The sequence below is a fragment of the Euleptes europaea genome, chromosome 6 (assembly GCF_029931775.1).
Source record: "Euleptes europaea isolate rEulEur1 chromosome 6, rEulEur1.hap1, whole genome shotgun sequence".
NCBI lineage: Eukaryota > Metazoa > Chordata > Lepidosauria > Squamata > Sphaerodactylidae > Euleptes > Euleptes europaea.
In genome coordinates, this window is record NC_079317.1 from 95,526,371 (window position 1) to 95,547,324 (window position 20,954).

Sequence of the window (20,954 nt, forward strand, 5' to 3'; positions counted from 1 at the left end):
GAGACCCCTGCTGTGAGGCTCTGCAGCGGTTCTCAGCAGTCCCAATAAGTCCCTTGCTCAGACAGGTAATTCAGAAGCAGGTAAATGTTTATTGAGAGGCTTGGTGGTACAGATTGGTGCATGCTGCAAAATGTACAGGTTGGTGCATGCTGCAAAATGGAAATTACCTGAAGTACCGGACAAGACAGACTGGATAAATAAAATGATGGAACTAGCAGAAATGGCTAAACTAACAGCACTGATCAATCAAAAAGACAATGGGGAATTTGTGGGAGAATGGGAGGCATGGATAAGGTATTGGGGAAATGAATTTAACTTAGTAAATATCCAAGGATTTGAATTATGTTAATCCCAAGGTATATCTTTGAATGTTATATAAGAATGATATAGTTAGTTTTTAAATGGGGAGATATTCAATATAATCCAAGGATAGAGAATGATGTTTATAGAAAACTATCGCAAAGGGGATTACTAAGAATACAAATGGACAGAGGAGGATGGAGGGGAAGTCAATTTTTCTTGTTACATATTTTTTTCTCTTGGTAACGATTATATCTGTAATTTTTATTTTCTTTTTCTTTAAATGAATATAATGAAAATTGATGTGATACTATTAAAAAGAATTTAAAAAAAATTCAAAAAAAAAAGAGAGAGAGGCTTGAAGGTACACAGCATGAGCAGTCCACACGGGATCAAAGCTTCTAACGGCGAGCATAACTACCAAGCATAACTTTAAGCATCACACCATCCCAGGTGCAAGGCGTAGCGGCCTGGGAATCAAAAGATAGCTGTGCCTGGCAGGAAGCAGGGGAGGACCCCAGCCATAATACAGAGAGGCCCGCTAGAGGCTCAAGGTCGGAGCATGGAGGGAGGATGGGAGGGTGAGCTGCTTGCACAGTACAGAGAAACCAAAGAATGACACTTGACCAGCGATAGGCCTAACTCATGTCAAGTGCCTGTACTGAAAGTCCTGACACAACTAAGATACACCTGAATAGAAACAAGCTGACATGGCATTAGAACCGGGTCAGACCCCAGTCGGGACTCTGACATTTGACATTAGCACAAAACCAGGTCAGATCCCAGGCAGGACTCTGACACCTGCTTCAAGTGTGATCCCCCCCTCCCAATTAAGCCAATATTTCAATTATTTTCAGCAAGACTGCTCAGAACAGGAGATGTAGAGGTGTCCACCTCCCACTACACCAGTCTTTCCCCGCGTACCTTGGCTGCTACCGGCTTTTCTGGGGATATTTGTCTCCCCTTCTTCCTCCTCCTTGCCTGGGAGGCTTTGTTTGCCATTTCCAGCCATGCTACCAGGTGGTCAGATCTTAAGAGAATGCCTGGGGCAGGAGTCCCCAAACTCGTTGAACTCAAAGGCATGTTTTTATTATTTTCAATTTTCAATTGATATCCCGCCCTCCCCAGCCGAAGCTAGGCCCAGGGAGGGTAACAATGTTAAAACCAGCCCATAGCCACAACGGCATTAATTAAAACTCTAAAATAATCATTAAACCAATCTTAACTAATAACTTGAATCAACAGATGATGCCAAAGATGGTCGTCGCTAAACTATAGCAGCCAGATAACCCGTAGGTCATACGTAAACCAAGATAATATTGGGGTGGGGGGAGAGGTTTTGATTTTTGAGAACATGTAATGGGCACCACTAAAAGTGGTTGCCATGGGGGGATGGCCAACCACCATAAAACGTCTCCCATGGGAGTTGAGGCCAATCACAAAATGGAGGGAGGTTCCAAATCAAGTACCATCCTACGAGGGAGGCAACCGTCCCAGTGGGTGCTCCCTAAAGACACAAAGATGATGCCTGCTGGCTGGGCTCTTCTGGAGTATGTTCGGCTCCAGTGAAATAGAGAGACGTCAGGACTGGTTCTTTGCTTTAGGGAACAAGGAAGCGGGCACCAGCAAATACACTGGTTGGCACTGTGGTGCCACATTGGGGATCATTGGTCTAGGGCAACACTCGGGTGAAGAATTTCCGCTGCAGAAGCCGTGGAACTGTCCGCGCCAAAAATTCTGCTTCTTACAAACAGCAGGTAGATAGGAATGCTTGAAGTGGGTGACCAGGGACTCCTGTGCCTTTAAATCATTGTGTACGCCCGTGGCACAGAGTGGTAAGCTGCAGTACGGCAGTCCAAGCTCTGCTCACGACCTGAGTTCGATCCCGACGGAAGTCGGTTTCAGGTAGCCGGCTCAAGGTTGACTCAGCCTTCCATCCTTCCGAGGTCGGTAAAATGAGTACCCAGCTTTCTGGGGGTAAAGGGAAGATGACTGGGGAAGGCACTGGCAAACCACCCCGCAAACAAAGTCTGCCTAGTAAACGTCGGGATGTGACATCACCCCACGGGTCAGGAATGACCCGGTGCTTGCACAGGGGACCTTTACCTTTTTTATATGTTACATTCTGCCTTTTATACTGATGTCATAACTCCTGTCCTGATGTCTCTCGCCTGTTCTAGTTTGATATTTTATTTCTTTGTTTGTATTAACTTTTTTTCTTTTCTTTTTCTTTTTATCTTCTTGGAAGGATGATTTAGGGTTATTCCACCTATTTATTGAAATATTTGTCTCCTGCTGTTCTGTAGGAATACCTCCCCACAAAGTGGTTCGCCTCATATTAAAAACCTCAGTTACAAAATATAAGGCCTGTCGACAGAATCCAAAGCACATTAAATTAACTTTTTGTTAAAAGAAATCCTGTGTCAGAAGAAACGAGAGACAGAAATATTTTCATTAGTAATAAAATCATCATCCATATTGGTTACCATAGCTCAAAATATGTAGAAGGACAAATTCTATCATCTGAGAACATCTGTGCATCTCTAGTCATAATAGGGGGTCCAGATGGTGGTCCTGATCCTTCTATTTCTTTCCTTTTTTCTAGGGTAACATGCCCAGGGGGAATATTGTTTGAGTGGAACACCCTTCTGGAAGACTGAGCATCATCCGCTGGAAGAGGTCAATTTGCAGCGGCTTCTTCTGTGACTGGCTTTTGGCTCGTGAAGGGAACCGTATAAACAGCCTAACAGCTCTCTGGTTTGACCCAAGAAAAGGAGTGCACCAGTGAGGAGAATGGAATCGAAAGGAAACACCCGAAGTGGAAACAAGCCTGATGCCAAGATTGCCAGCTCAGGAAAACCTGAGAAGCCCACAACTACAGATAAGAAAGAAACCCCTCCTAAGGAGCAACCGGCCCCTGCTGCCACTACTCCAGCAAAGAAGGTGCCGGTATCAGCGGCAAATGAGGCCGCGGTGGTGAACAGCCACAGCAACGTGAAACCGAGCCCTGCTGCAGCGGCGGCGACGGAGGGCCCTGAGGGTGGGAGTCATCCTGCCGACTCGGAGCACAAAGAGAACAATGCGGAGGAATCCCCAGGCAGCAGCATCTTTGAGAACATGAAACCCCTGATCATCGTTGGTGGAGCAGCAGTGGCTGTCATAGCTGTGATTGTGGGAGTGGCTGTCCTAGCCCGGAAGAAATAAGCCCCAAGGCGCACAGGGGAGACACCCTGGGCTATGTACAGTCCCTTTTGAAATAAATGCATGCGGTAAACTCTATACATATCTATAAATATACAGTATATATATATATATATATAGACAAGAGAGCTAGCTAGGCAAAAGCGCAACACTGGCAGTTGTCTTGTTCAAGACCAATGTGCCATTGTTGACCTAGTGTGAGCACCCAGCGCACTTGTGCTCTTTTGTGTAATATAACTCCGCTTGCACTATTGTGTATAGAGAGCTTCTTCTGGTCAGTATAAACGACTGCTGTGTTTTCTTCCCCACGGTTCCCTCTTCTTACCTTTCCTCCGAATGTTTAAATTTAGCACCAGTGACACATTCAGCCTTTTGCTTTGTTATGCTGGGTTGTGGTAGAGCAGATGGAAGGGCGTTTCCCACCAACAGGGTCACCTGTCACCCCAGAAATAGAGCATCCTCCAACTGTGCAAGAATGTTCAGAGTTAGATAAGAAGGGGATTTCTTACTTAATCCTAGGAATGTGTGGTGTCCCCATTACTTATCCACTCCATCTTCCAAAATGCACTCCCTCACCTGTCATCCAGATTTCAAAAGTAGATAGCCGAAGAGGCCATGAAACTTTGAGAAGGAAGCCTGTCCAGCTGAGATCTACAGTGTAATCTGAGGCCCATCAGACATCATCTTGGCCATATTATCTAGCTTGCAACATAGTCACATTCTTAGTGCTAAGGAGAACATTCCTTCTGTACGTTCATGACAAGCACCATCTGAAGCAGCTGGTTATGCTTTGGAAAGCTACCCTTGTAGACTGCAGGTGCCTTTGACAGAGAGTGCTTCCACTTCCAAATATTATATTTGTGCGGCTCAGAGCTTACGAAAGAGACCTTCTGTGGACATGGATGTTGGATTAATGCTAGTTCTGCTCCATAGAAGGCTGATCTATCATTGTGGGCTGTGCAAGAGGAAGAAGAGGAAAAAAGAAGCAGTTATAAGAATACGTGACTTAAGGGTTTGTTTTGATTCTTTTCTCCTTTGGGATGATAATTCTCCTTCTTTCTTCCTTCTCTCAGCTTGTGGCCTACCAGCATCTGGCTTATGGGTTTGGAAATATTTATGTATGCACCATCCTGTCCCAGTATAAAGACTTGGACTGGATGGATGAACTTCCGCTCTTTTGACACTTTACAACTCCCATATTGGAGGTACCAGAGGAATGGTATAATCCCTTTTCTTTTACCGGAAATCATGGAAATGGACTCACTAGTTTTTCTTGTCATTTGAAGTGGCCAGTACGTAAGATGAGAGGAAATTTCCTGCATCTTTGCTTCATTACTGGTTTCCTGAAATACGGAAAGCAGACCTTGAGATGGAAAAGAAGCAGAGGGAAGTGCAGTGAAGTAGCTTTGTTTTGTCTACCAAAGATCTACTCATGACAATACAAACACGAACTTAGGATGGATTATAGTATAGTAGTGATTGAATAACTACTCAAAACAAGTAGCTTCCAACAATATATTTTTGCTTGGACTGTATCAGTGGAAAATGTGGTAATGAAAATCTGATAAGTTTTTCCGAAGTAGTTAAGTAGATTGAACTAGTCTTTGGAATGCTGTTTTTGCTGCTGTTAGGTCAGGAGATACATGAGCAACCAAGTTTCCATCCTAGCATGCAGTTGCTCAGAAATTAATGTGGGAACTAGATTTTTTGCATTTTTAGCCTGTCTCTAGTTCTAAACCCAGAACCATTCTGAACTATGCTGGGATGGTGACAGTGGCAGGACTACAGTTCATCATCTTGAAGAGCAACTTTCTCTCTCTCTCTCTCTCTCTCTCTCTCTCTCTCTCGTATTTATGGCTGTGACGTGATAGGTTAGGTCTATAAGGGAATCATTCACTGACAGTTGTTGCTTAGTACTGTGGTGTTCCACTGTCTTGAATCATTCTCCAGAACCCGCCTCCCCCCTTTGCCAGTCTGAAAACACCTGTATTTTTGTGTATATAAATATACAAGCTTTCCTACCCCTGCCTTATTTGGAAATATCTGTGTGTATATATTACAGTTTACTAGAGTATTTGTAAAGCTACAAACCCTGTATTCTTTGTACAAAAAAAAAAAGCAAAAAGCAAAAGGCAACCATTATTTGCACACCTGCATTCACACAAAGTGTCCATGTTTTGTGCCATTTGCATTCCATCACGCAGCATCTGGACCCCGTGGTTTCTTTCCAATAAAGAATGTGTGGTTGGCCAACTGATGAATGTATATGACACTCCCCACTTGTGCTAGGAGCTGAAAACTATGGCTTCTAAATAGTCCCTTCAAAATAATAAATCTCAGCCGGTGCAAATCATCTGTTGGAGCTGGCCGAAGTGGCTCTGCCCCAGCATTACCCCCGGGGGACCATGGCAATGTGAGCAACAAAATTCCTCGCTGAATAATTATGTGTTGGTGGTTGATGTCTCATTCTGGCCACTGCCCATCACTGGCTCCTCCACTTCCGCTGTTTCTAAATTGATGGTCCTTTGTACACTGATGCAGGACATGGGATGCTGTGATGCCAGATGAGTTTTGTATCTAACCCTCATATAAATCTTCAAGCTATGTCACTGCAGCAATGAAGGCATTTCCCCCCTCATAATGTGATTCTGAATGGGAAAGCATGTATTTGGATCTCCCACCAAACTCACTAAAACTGCTTGCAAGCGTGGATCTTGCTGTGGATAATGCTGGCCGTGCATTTAGCGGTAAGTGGCGCCTCGCAAGCACTGACAGTGTGTGGACTTTTTGCATACATAAAAGGAGTGTGCAATTTGGAACACGCTAGACTCAGATTTGCATCACCTATTTAATTACTGAGGCAGTGTGTCCACAGCAACCAACGTTATCTGCATCCTAAAACTGGTGGCAGCATAAATAATCAATGATCTGATATATAGCTTTTTTTAGGTCCATGAGGCTGAAATTGACCTTGTATTTTAAGTATAATCAAGCTGAACAACAGGTATTGTAAAACTGCCTATCCCTCCAATCCTTAGACTTCTTCAGAAAGGAACATACTGTGCTATTAATGTGAGTCAAGATCACACCCAATGACAGTTATTTTATTATCTTTATTAACTTCTTTTAACTGAGCCATGATAGTGTCCTTGCCAAAATTTGCTAGTTGCCATTTGCTAGAACCTGTCTGCAGTTTGGCTTTTGCTCTTCAACTAACTTTTCTTACACTTTTATCCTTTCCTCCAAGGAGCCCAGAGTGCTTAGTCTCCCCACAGTAGCCTTTCACAAGCTCGTGAGGTAGCTTAGGGTGGCAGAGAAAGAAAGTTAATGACTCAGTCACCCCGTGAGCTTCATGGCAGAGTGTGGGGTTAGAATGTGGGTCTCCCAAGTCTAAATCTCTCAATGCCATGCTGGCCACCGCTATGGTCTCCTTCTCCAGTTAGAACCATTACGCTTGGCAGTCCTGCAAATGCAGCTCATTAATCACAAAAGGGATCTCTAAGGAGAAAGGAAATTGATGGCAGGAAAAATCCGCATGAGGAGCAGCAGATGGGAAGGAAGGTGGAGGGAGCACAGAGTGACTGGATTGTACCCCCATGTTCCTGTGATATCAAAGGAATCTACACATACAGAATTCTTCTTGCACATGCCAGAGACCATAATCTCCCAACATTAAACAGCTAATTTAATATCATGAAGCCTGGGGGAATACGATTTAGTACAATATTTTATTACTATCAATAGGGGAAACTAGTTTTATTTTTAGCCTCCTGCGGTTTGTCACAGGCATGGAAGAAAGTTGCACCCATTACCCAGATGTGCTGAAAGAGATGATGTGTACATTCCTTGTTCTGCTTGCTGCAGGGATATATGTGCATTATTTCTACACTGAGAGTTTTGTTGTCTGCTCATGGGGATGATGCATAAGTTTTCCCTTTGCCTGTGAATTTGGAAGGACAAGTTGTTAATGCTTTGGTCCTCTGGCACTTTCCAAGTAACGTGCTATGCAGACCCCATGTAGAAAGGATCCCACTAATATCCAAGGGGATGGCAAACTTCAGTAATTTCACAATACTAGATGTTTAGTGCAATCATATGCAGAGTTACTTCAGTGTAAGTCAACTGGGCTTTGGCTGGAGTAACTCTGTATAGGATTGCACAGTTAGCTTGTTAAATTCTGTGTATCTACTGTAATGGCACACAACTACAGATCAAAATGCAAGTGCTTAGCGCTCTTAGGAAAGCTACTTCAATTCTTGCACATCTTCTGTTAGGACACTAAATTACTTGTCTCTACTACTAATAATACATGCCCCTCTAGTTTTCAAATACCAAAACCAAAGGAAACAGAATATACCTGTTTTGCGCTAAGAGTAACTGGCCTGCTTCTGGTCACCCACAGAATTAGCTCCTATTTCTCATATTAGTTAATTCAGAAAAACACCACCCCCAGAGTCCCACACTCAGAATCCATTAAGCATATTGGAGTCAACCCCTGGGCTTACCTTGCAAGAGTGGGAAAGATCCATCCTTTAACCACCCTGTTAATGAATGAAGACAGCTAGGTAGTTAAAGAAGAACTTGGGGTCTGCTACTCGGAATGTGTTGAGAGGAACACATTCACGCAATTATTGTTTCCACCTGGCACAGAAAGGCCTGTAGTGCTTGTAATTTACTTTGTTATATGTGCTGAAAGAAATGTTCTAATTGCATGGCCCGTATTGAAACAGCAACTCTTGCAAACGTAATGTATTTCAAATCAGGCAAACCAGAAAATGAAATATCTTGATTCTTGTAGATATTTCAAGACGAAATATCTTGAATTGCTCATCCTAAGTCTTGGCTTCATCTTTCACTATCCTGTCTTTCCCACCCACATTCACACATTCCATAGAACCTCTGCAACCCAATTCCTGTTTCTGTTTGGGAGGGAGGGGTCTTCGTGCAGTGTTCCTCCCTTCCTCCCTAACACTTTAGTTAAATGCACATTGACATCCTCCATTTAAGCTGCTCTCTCCAACGGAGCCTTTGACAGACTTCTAGACAGGCCTTTGAATTTTAGGCCGTTTTCAAATGGGAGGCTTAATTCTGTTCTAGATGTAAATGTTACATTTGCGTTTTCTTTCAAATTCTCTTGCACATTAATAGCATGTGTATGTAACACACACACAATGAAAAATGAGGGGAGGGGTCTCATGTCTATGTGGGGGAAATGGCCTGCTTCTAGCTTCCCATTTGAGTCTCCAGAACTGATGGCCTTGCTTGTTTGGAAGCAGTATAATTATGGATCATGGTGTGGGATTTCTGCATAGTGCTTGTTAGATTGCCTGGTTGTACAAAATCAGTTTGCATTTTGTCCAATGTAATCCAGTCCTATCATTAGCCAGTTTCTGCTATTGTAGTTTCAACAAGGGTACCAAAACTATTTTAAGAGAGCAAGGAAAGTGTAAGATTGCCTCACTGCCCTTTTCTTAACAAATCTGTTAACTGTTTAATGCCTAATAGTTAATTAGACGTTTATTTTCATAAATGTATTTGAAGAATGGGGGATGCTAGTTTAGCCAATTTGAATATTCACTATCTGCTTTATGAGGATGTCAAATGAACTCCGTAGTAAAGGATATTGCAAAAAAAAAAATCACTACTTCTGAAGGTCTCCCTATTAACTTCAATGGCCCCAGGAGTTGTTCTTTTTTAAGTGAACCATATCAATTTAACATCCAGATTTCTTCTCTGAATAAACAGACCCACTTGCCACTTAACACACATTGGCCCTGTGTTTAACATACAGATTTGGGTTTCTTTTTTGTTTTGGAGTCAACTGTTGGAGACTACAGTTCCTAAATGGAAATGGAAACCCAAAGCTAGAGAATGAATTTATACCTTTTTGAATTTATAATCTTGCCTATGCTTCTATGGACACTTTGTATGGGCTGCAGATCAACTCCTAAAACAGCAAAGAATTTTTCCTTTCCCATATAGTATTCTCTTTTCTTTGGATTTTAAAAAGCGTATAAATGCAATAATGCAGGTAGACTAGAAATACTAGATTGAAAATTAAAGTAGTTTAGCTTGTCCCATTGTGACCTACAGTGTTGTACGACACCCAACGCTGTATCCTAGCATTCTCGAGGCTTTCCTACATAGCTGAATCTAGTATTAGCTTTGAAAATCCATTGTGTGAATGGCGGGTGGGTTGATTGGAAATGTGTACGCTCTACACACCGTATGTTATTCGCATCAGAAGCTATATGGCCACTCCATATGCTATGGAACTGTAAATGATTCCCAATATACCTGTAACCCTTATCAAGATTGTGTGAAATAAACAATATACATATATATTGTATAATTCCTATAGTGATCATCATTTTTTGTGTTTATATATGAGCCTACACATAACCCCTGTTTTTTCTTCACTCAAATGTGAAAGCATTATCTCATGTTTAACTGAAATATCTTCAGTCATGCGACAGATCCTTCCCATAAACCATCCTGACCACCATATGCCAAGTTAGCCCTTTAATTTTAGAAAAGGTGGTAAAAGGTGAAGATGGGGGAGAAGGCGTTTGGCAGAGGAGAACGGCATGCATCCAGAAGTACATCATTTGAGCAGTGCAATCTCAGAGAAGCCGAGTTCACTCTACAGTAGAAAAAAAAAAGCCATGAGAGCACATTTGTTGGTAATGTACACACTAACAGCACATTCCTGAGCTGACGGCATACGGAGACAGTGGGGAAGAGGTGCAGCTGCGCCTCCTCCTAAGCCATTTTGCGTACGAAAAAAAGCCGTTTTGCGGCTTTTTTCTGTTTAACCAGGGCCTTTCGCCCCATAGGGAACAGCGAGGCTCCGCCTGCTAAAAAGCAGGTGCAGCACTGCCGTTCCCGGTGCTGGCATACCGAGCCGAACCGGGATAGGAAGCCGCCTAACTGGCAGCTTCTCTGCACCGGTGTGGCCACTCCACGCCATGGCCTGCGCCACGGAGAGGCCGCGCTGGCAGAGGGGCGAGGCGCAGTCCCACAGCGCTCGGCCGCTGGCAGGACTGACCTCGCCGCCAGCGTGAGTGTAAATCCGTCATTACACACACGCTGGCGGCGAGGTCATGCCGCCTCCTAAGATGTTTCGGCCGGAAACCTCAGGAATGCGCAGTTAGAATCAGACAATCATAGAGTTAGAAGGGGTCATACATGCCATCTACGGTAAGTCCAACCTCCAGCTTAAAGCAGGATCTGCCTAGAGCATCCCTGACAAGTGATTGTCCAGCCGCTGCTTAAAGACTGCCAGTGAGGGGGAGCTCACCACCTCCCTAGGGAGCTTTTTTGTTTTGGAGTCAACTGTTGGAGACAACAGTTCCTAAAAAGAAATGGAAACCTACTAACACACAAAGCTGGAGAATGAAGTCTTTAGAGAAGTCTAAAGATGTCAAACAGTCAGGGTGCAGTGGCTCTGAAACATAACCACAGCGTGGACCACACTGTTATTTGCAGACGTCCATGTTTTCTTATCTCAAGGCTACCAACGGCCAAACTAGACATGACAGTGTCCTTTTGGCTGACATTTTAAAGTGATTTTAAAATGCTTTGAGGGTTTGATTCTGACTGGGTCCACAGTGTGGCGAGCTGAGGGGCTCGCCCCCCTCCATGTCTTGTCAAGTGCCAAAACAGCAGCAACCCCCTGTGGCTGTTTCGGCACTTGAAAAGATGTGGGAAGGGGTCAAGAGCGCCACACTGCAGGCACCTATGCAGCATTTTAAACATTTTAAAATGGCAGCAGTATCCTTGCAGTGCGCAACGAGGATGCTGGCAAGTCTAGATCGGCCCCAAGCAGGAGGCTGCCTGAAAGGCAAGGCGTTCAGATTAAGAACTCATCTCCTCCTCCGTACTAAGGCAGCTGTACAAGAAATATTGCGGGGGTCTGTACGTGCTCCATGCAACTAAGATCTCTGTCAGGCAAGATGCCATCATTCAGGGCATTCTGTTGATTTACAACTGTTTCAGCATAATGGAGCCTGTGCAAATTTAGCAACACCTACCTAGCAATGCTTATCCTTGCTCCCCGCACCCCACATACACGGTTGCTTCGTTTATTTTAGTGGGCTGTATGAAAAGTGGTCTTGTTCAAGCTTCTCTTGCAAAGAAAGGGCAGATTCTGTGGCCACCTCTGCGGAGTCATTTTTGATCTAGATCTTCTTTCTCTGATTAACGGGGCCCGTGTTCACAGTTCCTGGTGTGGTTTAGTGGTTAGAGCGTCAGACTAGGACCTGGGATAACTGGGTTTGAATCCCCCGCTCTACCATGGAAGACTGCCAGGTGGCCTTGGGCCTGTCACATTCTGTCAGCCTAACCTACCCTCACAGGGTTGTTGTGAAGATTAAGTGGAGGAGGGGGGAGCAATGCAAAAACCATGTCTCTGAGTCCCTGATAGGGAGAAAAGTGAGATATAATAAATAAACAAGCACATTATTTCCCTGTTCTCTGCCCCTCACAAGTGGCAGCCAATGAAATAAGGTGGGGATAAGGACACGCTGAATGCTGCAGTGGAATGTAGTTTAGCCCTAAGAGTCATTGCATTCTGCATACAGAACAGGAAAGAGTTATAAATTAGTGCTCTACTTGGTGAAAGCCTGTTACTTGGAGAATTATAACCATGTTTAGAGCCCACAAAAATAATCCTTTCTTTCTACATACCTATCTAAAGTGTGTATTTTTTTTCTCAAAAGAGAATTTTATTATGAGTATTTTATTATGGGAAATTTGGGGAGTTGGGGACAGGGCAAACATTCCTGCGACTTGTTCAGGCTAAGTCCATAATGGGCTCAGTATGTTTTTCCCCAGGGACTTGCCCAGATTGGGGCGAGAGACGTAGGGTTGCCAACCTCCAGGTATTAGCTGGAGATCTCCTGCTATGACAACTGATCTCCAGCCGATAAGAGATCAGTTCACAACTGATCTCCAGCCGATAAGAGATCAGTTCGCCTTGGCAATGGGACTCTATGGCATTGAAGTCCCTCCCCTCCCCAAACCCCACCCACCGTCGGTGGCAAAGAGGGACCTGGCAACCCTAGAGAGACGTGTTCTGAAATGCTGTGCTTTCTAGGTGTGTGACGGCCCCAATTCAGTGGGGGTATGTGTTGACCTTCACTCCCACGCTACTTTTCTGACTTGAAACAGGCCTGGGTACACTGCAAATGGGCAAAATCAGCAACTGCTAGGGTTGCCAGCTCTGGGTTGAGAAAAAACCTGGAGAGCTTAGGGGTGGAGCCTGGGGAGGGCGAGGTTTGGGCCAGGGAGAGGCTTCAATGGGGTAATAATGCTTAGAGCCCACCTTTGGAAGTGGTCATTTTCTCCAGGTGAACTGATCTTTGTCGCCTGGAGATCAGTTATAATAGCAGTAGACCACCAGCCACCACCTGGAGGTTGGCAACCCTATCCTCGAGGAAAACAAAGCATAGAGACAAATGATAGCAAAGAAATAAGAGTGGGTTGCAACAGGAAAATATTTTGAAATCTCTGCGGGCAATACATTACCACAATTTACTGGATTACCATCGCGCAAAAAAGCAAAAATATGAAATGGTTTTCAAAATGAGACTCTTCTGACTGAGCCCGTTCTCTCATCTTTTCCTCGTTTCCTGCAAAGGGATTAAGGTATCAGGTTCAGTATCACATTTGATGCTAGACTACAGTTTTGGTTTCCTGTAAGGAAAACATATTAGCAAATTAAAGATAATAAATCTGTATACTCTATGTGAAGCTGTTTGGCATGCTGTGATTACTTTATTTGTTTTATTTAGAACATCTTAATTGTGATTTTCCATCCAATTAGAGCCCTCAAGGTGGTGAAGAGTTAAAAAATACATTAAAACCAACTATCTATCTCGAAAAGCAGTCTGTAAAAGGGTCTGTAAAAATTCTTTACCCACTGGGGTACTTGCTAACCTCCAGGTGGGGCCTGGAGATCTCTCAGAATTACGACTGATCTCCAGACTAGAGAGATCAGCTCCCCTGGAGAAAATAGCTGCTTGGCCGGCTGGGCTCTATGGCATCATTTCCCACTAAGGTCCTTCCACTCAAACCCTGACCTTTCCAGGCTGTACCCCCAAATCTCCCTGAATATCCTGAGAGTTGGCAGCCCTACCTGCAGGTAGAAGGCAATGATTAGGGGCTATCAGGGTCTATGGGCTCTGATACTTGAGGTCAGAGCTACCATTTCAGGTATAATCAGGAAAAGAGATGGAAAACAGGTTAACTGCTAGGCTGTCTATTTTTTTTTTTGTTTGTTTGTTTGAGGAAGGTTTAAAGGTCTGCTTCAACCAAGATTAAACTGAAAAGCAGCCATGTATTTTAAAAATATGAATATGTAATCTAAGACAGTGTACATGTGTTTGTGTGTTAGGGTTCTCTTCCCTCCACAAAATGCACCACAGATTAACAGACTGTATAACTGGCACTATATCCAGAAAACTGTTTCCTTTAAAGGCTAGACTTCACCAAGAGGGGAATTGGAATAGTGACAAAGAGACAGCTAAATCTTCCTAAAAAGCAAAAAGTGATAAGTAATAATATCAAACAGAGTCTAGATTTTAAGCTTTTTCACCCTGGCAATCTTATTTCTTTAAAAGAAACAAGCAAATGTGGCTCACGAAAGCTCATACCCTACCAGAAAATATTTTTGTTAGTCTTTAAGGTGCTACTGGACTCTTGCCCTTTTCTACTACTGCAGACAGACTAACACGGCTACCCACTGTGCACTCTCTCCAAACCATGCATAATTTTATAGACCTCTATCATGTCTCCCCTTAGCCGCCTTCTTTCCAAGCTAATCAGCCCTAAGCATCTTAACCGCTCCCCATAGAACAGTTGCTCTAGTCCCCTAATCATTTTGGTTGCTCTTTTCTGCACCTTCTCAAGCTCTGTAATATCCTTTTTTAGGTGTGGTGACCAGAACTGTACACAGTATTCCAAGTGTGGTCTCACCATAGATTTGTACAAGGGCAGTATGATATCAGCAGTTTTATTCTCTATTCCTCGTCTAATTATGGCCAGCATGGAATTCGCCTTTTTTACAGCAGCCGCACACTGGGTTGACATCTTCAATGAGCTATCCACTACCACCCCAAGATCCCTTTCTTGGTCGGTTGCTGCCAGCACAGATCCCATCAGTGTATATGTGAAGTTGGGATTTTTTGCCCCAATATGCATCACTTTACACTTACTCACATTGAATCTCATTTGCCATTTTAATGCCCATTCTTCCAGTATGCAGAGATCCTTCTGGAGCTCTTCACAGTCCGATTTTGTTTTAACCACCCTAAATAATTTGGTGTCATCTGCAAACTTGGCTACTTCACTGTTTAACCCCAACTCCAGGTCATTGATGAACAGGTTGAAAAGAACCGGTCCCAACACAGATCCCTGAGGCACCCCACTGTTCACATCCCACCATTGTGAGAACTGACCCTTGATTCCTACTCTCTGCTTCCTATTTTTCAGCCAGCTCTCAATCCATAAGAGGACTTGTCCTCTTATCCCGTGACTATGAAGTTTGCTTAGCAGTCTTTGGTGGGGGACTTTGTCAAAAGCTTTTTGGAAATCCAAATACACAATATCCACAGGCTCATTCCTGTCCACATGCTTACTGACGCTTTCAAAAAACTCTTAATAGGTTAAGCCTGGCCCAGTGGCACTGTGGAAATCCACAAGGACTTGCAGGGAGCACCTCACTTTCCTCGTGTCCCTCTCCCCATACTATTTCCTCTTTCCCTCCTCCTGGCAATGCCCATATCCTCACCTTTTCCTGCTTCCTTCTCTCCTTCCCACCACCTACCTTTTATCCGCCCATCTTCAGCTATATTATTTGTTTACTTCATTTATACCCCACCTTCTTTCAGTGGGAAAGCAGCCTACTATCTCCTCTCCTCCATTTTATCCTCACAGCAACCATGTGAGGTAGGTTACGCTGAGGGTGTGACTGGCCCAAAGAAACTCAAGTGAGCTCCCACAACAGACTGGTGAGTCGAACTTGGGTCTCCTGGATGCTAGTCTGAAATTCTAACCGCCACATAACAATGGCTTTTGTGGGGTGGTTGCTGTTGAATAGCAGCAGGCAACCAGGTCTGGGTGAGTCACGCAAGTTGCACGGTAGCGAGTCGCCCAGTGGCTGCTGCTCGGCCTGGCCCCAGTGAGTCCTTCTTCAAAGGCCAAAATAGCCCTATAAAGGGCCCTCCCCCTGCCTTTTATTGGCAGAAACCAAGGCTTGAAGGTGGCAATACTGTTGTGGTTGCCTAGTAAGCCCCACAGTGGCCACAGAGAGGGCATTCTTTGCACTGCTTCTATCATTTTGGAGGGTTTTAAACCCTCCAAAGTATCTTTAGGGTTGCCAGGTCCCTCTTCACCACCGGCGGGAGATTTTGGGGGCAGAGCCTGAGGAGGGTGGGGTTTGGGGAGGGGAGGGACTTCAAATGCCCTAGAGGCCAAAGGCCAAAGCTACCATTTTCTCCAGGTGAACTGACCTCTATCGACTGGAGATCAGTTGTAATAGCAGGAGATCTCCAGCTAGTACCTGGAGATTGGGAACCCTAAGTATCTTTTTTTAAGACTTCAGATTTTTCTGTAAACACGGGGCTTTTCTGAGGTTTGTAGAAAGATCTGTCTTTTCTATTCATGACCCCAATCTCTGCATTTAGGTATCCACTGATGGGGCCATGAGAACTGAATATATTGATGAGATGTACTGTATAGCATTCTAGTTCTACAAAATATCCTTATATGAGTATTTGTTTACCGGCAATTACAAATATAAAGAATATTTTCCCAGCAGATACACAGCAATAGGTCCATATTCAAACCCATTTGTAGCAGTCTGACTACTCACCATCTAAAATAACAAATGAGCAGACCGTAGACTAAGCCCCAGAAAATGCACCCTACAATTACTGCACCTAAAATGTATTGTCCAGCTGTAAGAAAAATTCAAGAAATAATTAAATATAATCATCTCACAGTGAAAAAGTAACTACTAATATTTCCTAATATGTCTGTAAAATGGATTGCCTGAAGATCTCTTCTGAGGAAGTTACAGGTAAGTTCTTAGTGTCTGTTACATCGGTTCTCAACAAGGGGGGAATTTCCCCCGGGGGGGATTTTAGGTTTCCAGGGGGGCAATTAGGACCACTATTCAGCAAAGGGTGGTGTCCTGTAGATTATGTACAATCTGTAAAATTGTAGCTTGTTGTTAATTTAATCTGCGACATTCAATAAAGTTTACAGTATGACTTATTTTGGGAAGGGGGGAATTATATTCTGAACAATGGTGAAAGGGGGGAATGGAGCAAAGAAGGTTGAGAACCTCTGGTCTATAAGATGTTAGAAATGTTTTTTTTTTTTTTTTGCCCCAGTATGTATCACTTTGCACTGGCATATGTTGAATCTTGTTCCTCTGCCCATAAACATGCACAAAAAGACACTTGATTTCTTACTTCCAGAGGAAAAACAGAGAGAATAGAATCATACAACATAGTCTACTTCAGGGGTCAGCAAACTCATTAGTCAAAAGAGCCAAATATCAACAGTACAACGATTGAGATTTCTTTTGAGAGACAAATTTCTTAAATTTAAACTATATAGGTAGGTACACTGTTTATTAACTTAATAAACTTTAATTAAAGTTTTAAGTCAATTAAACTATAGGTACACTGAATAAAACTTGATATCATACTTAATAATGATCTTATTTATTGATAAAAATTAAATTGTAAGTCCCTGCCATTTCCCCCTCCCCATCTGGAGTCCTCATCTGGAGGCCTGGTCTACCGCCATAAAAGCCTATTGGTAGACCTGACCTCCGGCTGAGTCCCATTGGGAGGCCAGGTCTACCCATTGGCTTTCTTGGCAGTAGACCTGGCCTCCGGAGGCCCATAGAAGCCAATTGGTGGACCTGGCCTCTGAAGGGGGACTTTTTCCCCTCCTCAGAGTCCAGGTCTACCGCTAAGAAAGCCAGTGGGTAGACATGGCCTCTGAGGAGGAAAAAAAGTAAGCAAGGTATCCATAAAATTAAATCATGACAATGACTGACAAACACTTAATGTGAACAATGTGAGCAAACTTCTAGATTCACAGATGCAGTAAACACATGAGAACATAAGAAAGGCCGTTCTGGATCAGACCAAGGCCCTTCAAGTCCAGCAGTCTGTTCCCACAGTGGCCAACCAGGTGCCTCCAGGAAGCCCACCAGCAAGACCAGTGCAGCATCATTTTCCTGCCTGCGTTCCATAGCACCTGATATAATAGGCCTGCTCCTCTGATCCTGGAGAGAATAGGCATGCATCATGACTAGTATCCATTTTGATTAGTAGCCATGGATAGCCCTCTCCTCCATGAACAGGTCCACTCCCCTCTTAAAGCCCTCCAAGTTGGCAGCCATCACCACCTCTTGGGGCAGGGAGTCCCACCATTTAACCACGCGTTGTGTGAAGAAATACTTCCTTTTATCAGTTTTGAATCTCCCACCCTCCAGCTTCAGCAGACGACCCCGAGTTGTAGCATTACGTGTGTCCCGGGTCGGGGACCCCACCCCACGCCCCGGGGCTTTCCCGCCACCCTCCACTTACCAAACAAGCCCCTGCGCTGGCTCAGAAGACAACGGGGGAACTGAGTTGGCGCCGCAGAAGATGGGGCGCCGTGGCCCAGCGCTGCTGCCGGGGACGCGCCGCCAAAGGAAGCCCGCCCCACCCAACAGCTGATAGGCGGGCGGGCCCGGGCCAGGAACCGCCCAGCTGCCCGCCCAGCAATCGCGTGGCTAGAGGGGAGGGGAGGCTTTAGCCTCCCAACCATTGAGGGCAAGGGAAAGGGGGACCCGGCCATTCTCCACGGCGGGGGGGGGGGGGAGAGACAGCGTGCCCACTCGCCTGTTCTCTTGCGCTCGCTCTCTCCCTCTCAGGCGCGCCAGCTCTGCAGCCCGGCTGCGGGCGCGAGTGGGCGCGAGAGCAGGGGCTCCGAACCAAGTTCGGAGAGCCGCACTCAAGGGGCCAAAGAGCCACATGCGGCTCTCGAGCCGCAGTTTGCTGACCCCTGGTCTACTTTAATATTCTGGAGTTACTCAACAGAGAAGTAACATCATGAGCACTGGGAAAGAATCTTGGATTGTACATTCCCAATTAACACAAGAAGACTTGGCAAGGGTGTGCTGAAGTGATTATTAGAGAGAAAAGCTGGATGTTTGTCTCAAAAGGACAAAAGCTGGATGTTTGTCTCAAAAGCTGCACGCACAAAATCAGCCTGATGAAAAAAAACCAAAACCACATCAGAGGCGAGGGAAAACACTTTCCATTTCTCTTTTCCACACAGCTGTTTTGCTCTGCTTTGGCTTCCTTACAGCGGCACTATTGTCCTCTATTCAACCTGCTTCAGTGTTTTCCCCTGCTTTGGTGTGATCTTTCTCAAACCTGGGATGACTTTCACCCAGCAACGGGTCCCCTGGGTTTCCTCATCACCACCATGACTGTCAATTCAGCCCAGCAGCAACAGGACTTCCATTTTCCCTCGTCCTGGATCCCTGGCATAGAAGAGAGGAATGGCTGTTGGGGTGGTGGGCTGAGGCAGGGGAAATGGTGTCAGTGTGGACCTGACTGGGAAAGATCCAGTCTTTAAAGTCCATTCAGCAACCACCCCAACTTGGCTGTGATCTTGCCAAAATGACTGTCATAATGCAGGTTTTAGAGAGCCCTTGATTTTACCAAACCTCTGCTTTATCTTGGATGTATACTTGAATTAGAAGAGGAAATGAGTATAGGGGTTACTTTCCCATAATAAGGCCTGAGGTAAGGACCAGATTCCACACTTACTTAAAACTTTAATGCTGCAAACCTATACTTATTTAGGAGTAAGCACCACTGAATTAAATGGATCTTACTTCCAAGTAAACAGGCATAAACTTAGGCTGTATAATGTTCAGAAGGCTTCACCTCGTTCAAAGAATTCATCCCTCTTCAATCGCTGAAGAATAGGGAAATTCTTGATATACATTGCACACACTCTGCAAAAGAAAACCATTATTTAACAGAATATGAGTCATTCCCTGGTCACTCCCCTTGCAGTTACTGGAGTCAGAAGGTCAACATAATTTGTGTGCATGTGTTAAGTGCCGTCAAGTTGCTTCCGACTCATGGTGACCCTATGAATCAACGGCCTCTAAAATGTCCTATCTTTGACAGCCTTGCTCAGATCTTGCAAACTGAGGGCTGGGGCTTCCTTTATTGACTAAAGCAAAATGGCATTCATAATGTTTTCCATGCCAGTAGTATTTACCAGGCAATCAGATTATGTTGCCCAACCCACAAGATGTCTTCACCACACAGATATCTGGTGGTCAAGTTGAGGGAATTTTCTTGTGCTCCGGAAAATCATGCACACAAGTAACTCTTCCAGTATCACTAGCAATGGTTTCCAATCAGGATTCAGGACTTAGGTTGCAAATGTTCAAAGTGGCAGGCCTCATTAATGGCAGGTGGGGGAAGGATTCCAACTGAGCTCTTGGAACCTCAGACTGCCCATAAACAACCTATGAAGAGTCACTGTGGAAAGAGTGATCTAGTCAGGTAGAGTGCTCATTTGTTTTCTAATAGTAGCCAACCAGATACTGCTGGGAAGTTTACAACCACAGCATAAAGGCAACATCCCCATCACCTGGTATTCAAGGATGCATCAGTTCTGAACACAGGAGAAAATTGGTTCATTCCACCATGTTTGGTGGCTTTGTGACAAAGCTAAGAACTACTGGGATATGATTTATAATGTACTAAGATTAATATTACAACAAAATATCCCTAAATTACCTGAGATGATGTTGCTAAGTATTATACCTGACTATATTTTAACACAGAGAACTTTTTTGCTCGATGCTACCACGGCTGCAAGGTTAGTTTATGCAGCTAAATGGAAGACATCTGAGATTCCGGAGAAAAAGGATCGGATCCTGAAAATGTTTGAACTGGCGGAGATGGCGAAATTGACTGCGTTGATAAATCAGGATGAAAACGAAGCATTTTTGAGGGAGTAGGAGAGCTGGATTGTATATTGTGATAATGAACTGAAAATGAAAAATGTAAAAGGCTATGACTTATTCTAATTCAACTGCTAAATAGCAAAAACCTCATTTTTAAAGGGAGAAGAAAATTAAGTAATTAAATTAAGCTGAAGTAAAATTTTGTATAATGAACTATGATGAATTAGATACTAATCGTAAAGAGGATATCTGGGACTGTAAGAGATGGAGGAGGGTGATGGGGAAATAAGAAAATAGAATTTAGGTGATCTATGTAATATAGATATACTGTAGATTCAGAGAGAATTATGTTAACAATGTTAATGAAATGTATGTGATAGAACTAAGAAAAATAAAAAATTATTATACAAAAAAAAATTCTGAACACAGGACGGGCAATAGCTGTTTAAGG

General features: G+C 44.1%; 1 protein-coding gene across 1 annotated transcript; it reads left to right on the forward strand.

The window, feature by feature from the left end:
- Positions 1-3,026: 3,026 nt before the first annotated feature.
- CEND1 (cell cycle exit and neuronal differentiation 1) lies at positions 3,027-3,604 on the forward strand. The gene has a single exon (XM_056851582.1). The coding sequence runs from the start codon at positions 3,094-3,096 to the stop codon at positions 3,502-3,504; it is 411 nt and encodes a 136-aa protein (XP_056707560.1). The 5' UTR covers positions 3,027-3,093; the 3' UTR covers positions 3,505-3,604.
- The last annotated feature ends 17,350 nt before the right edge of the window (positions 3,605-20,954 follow it).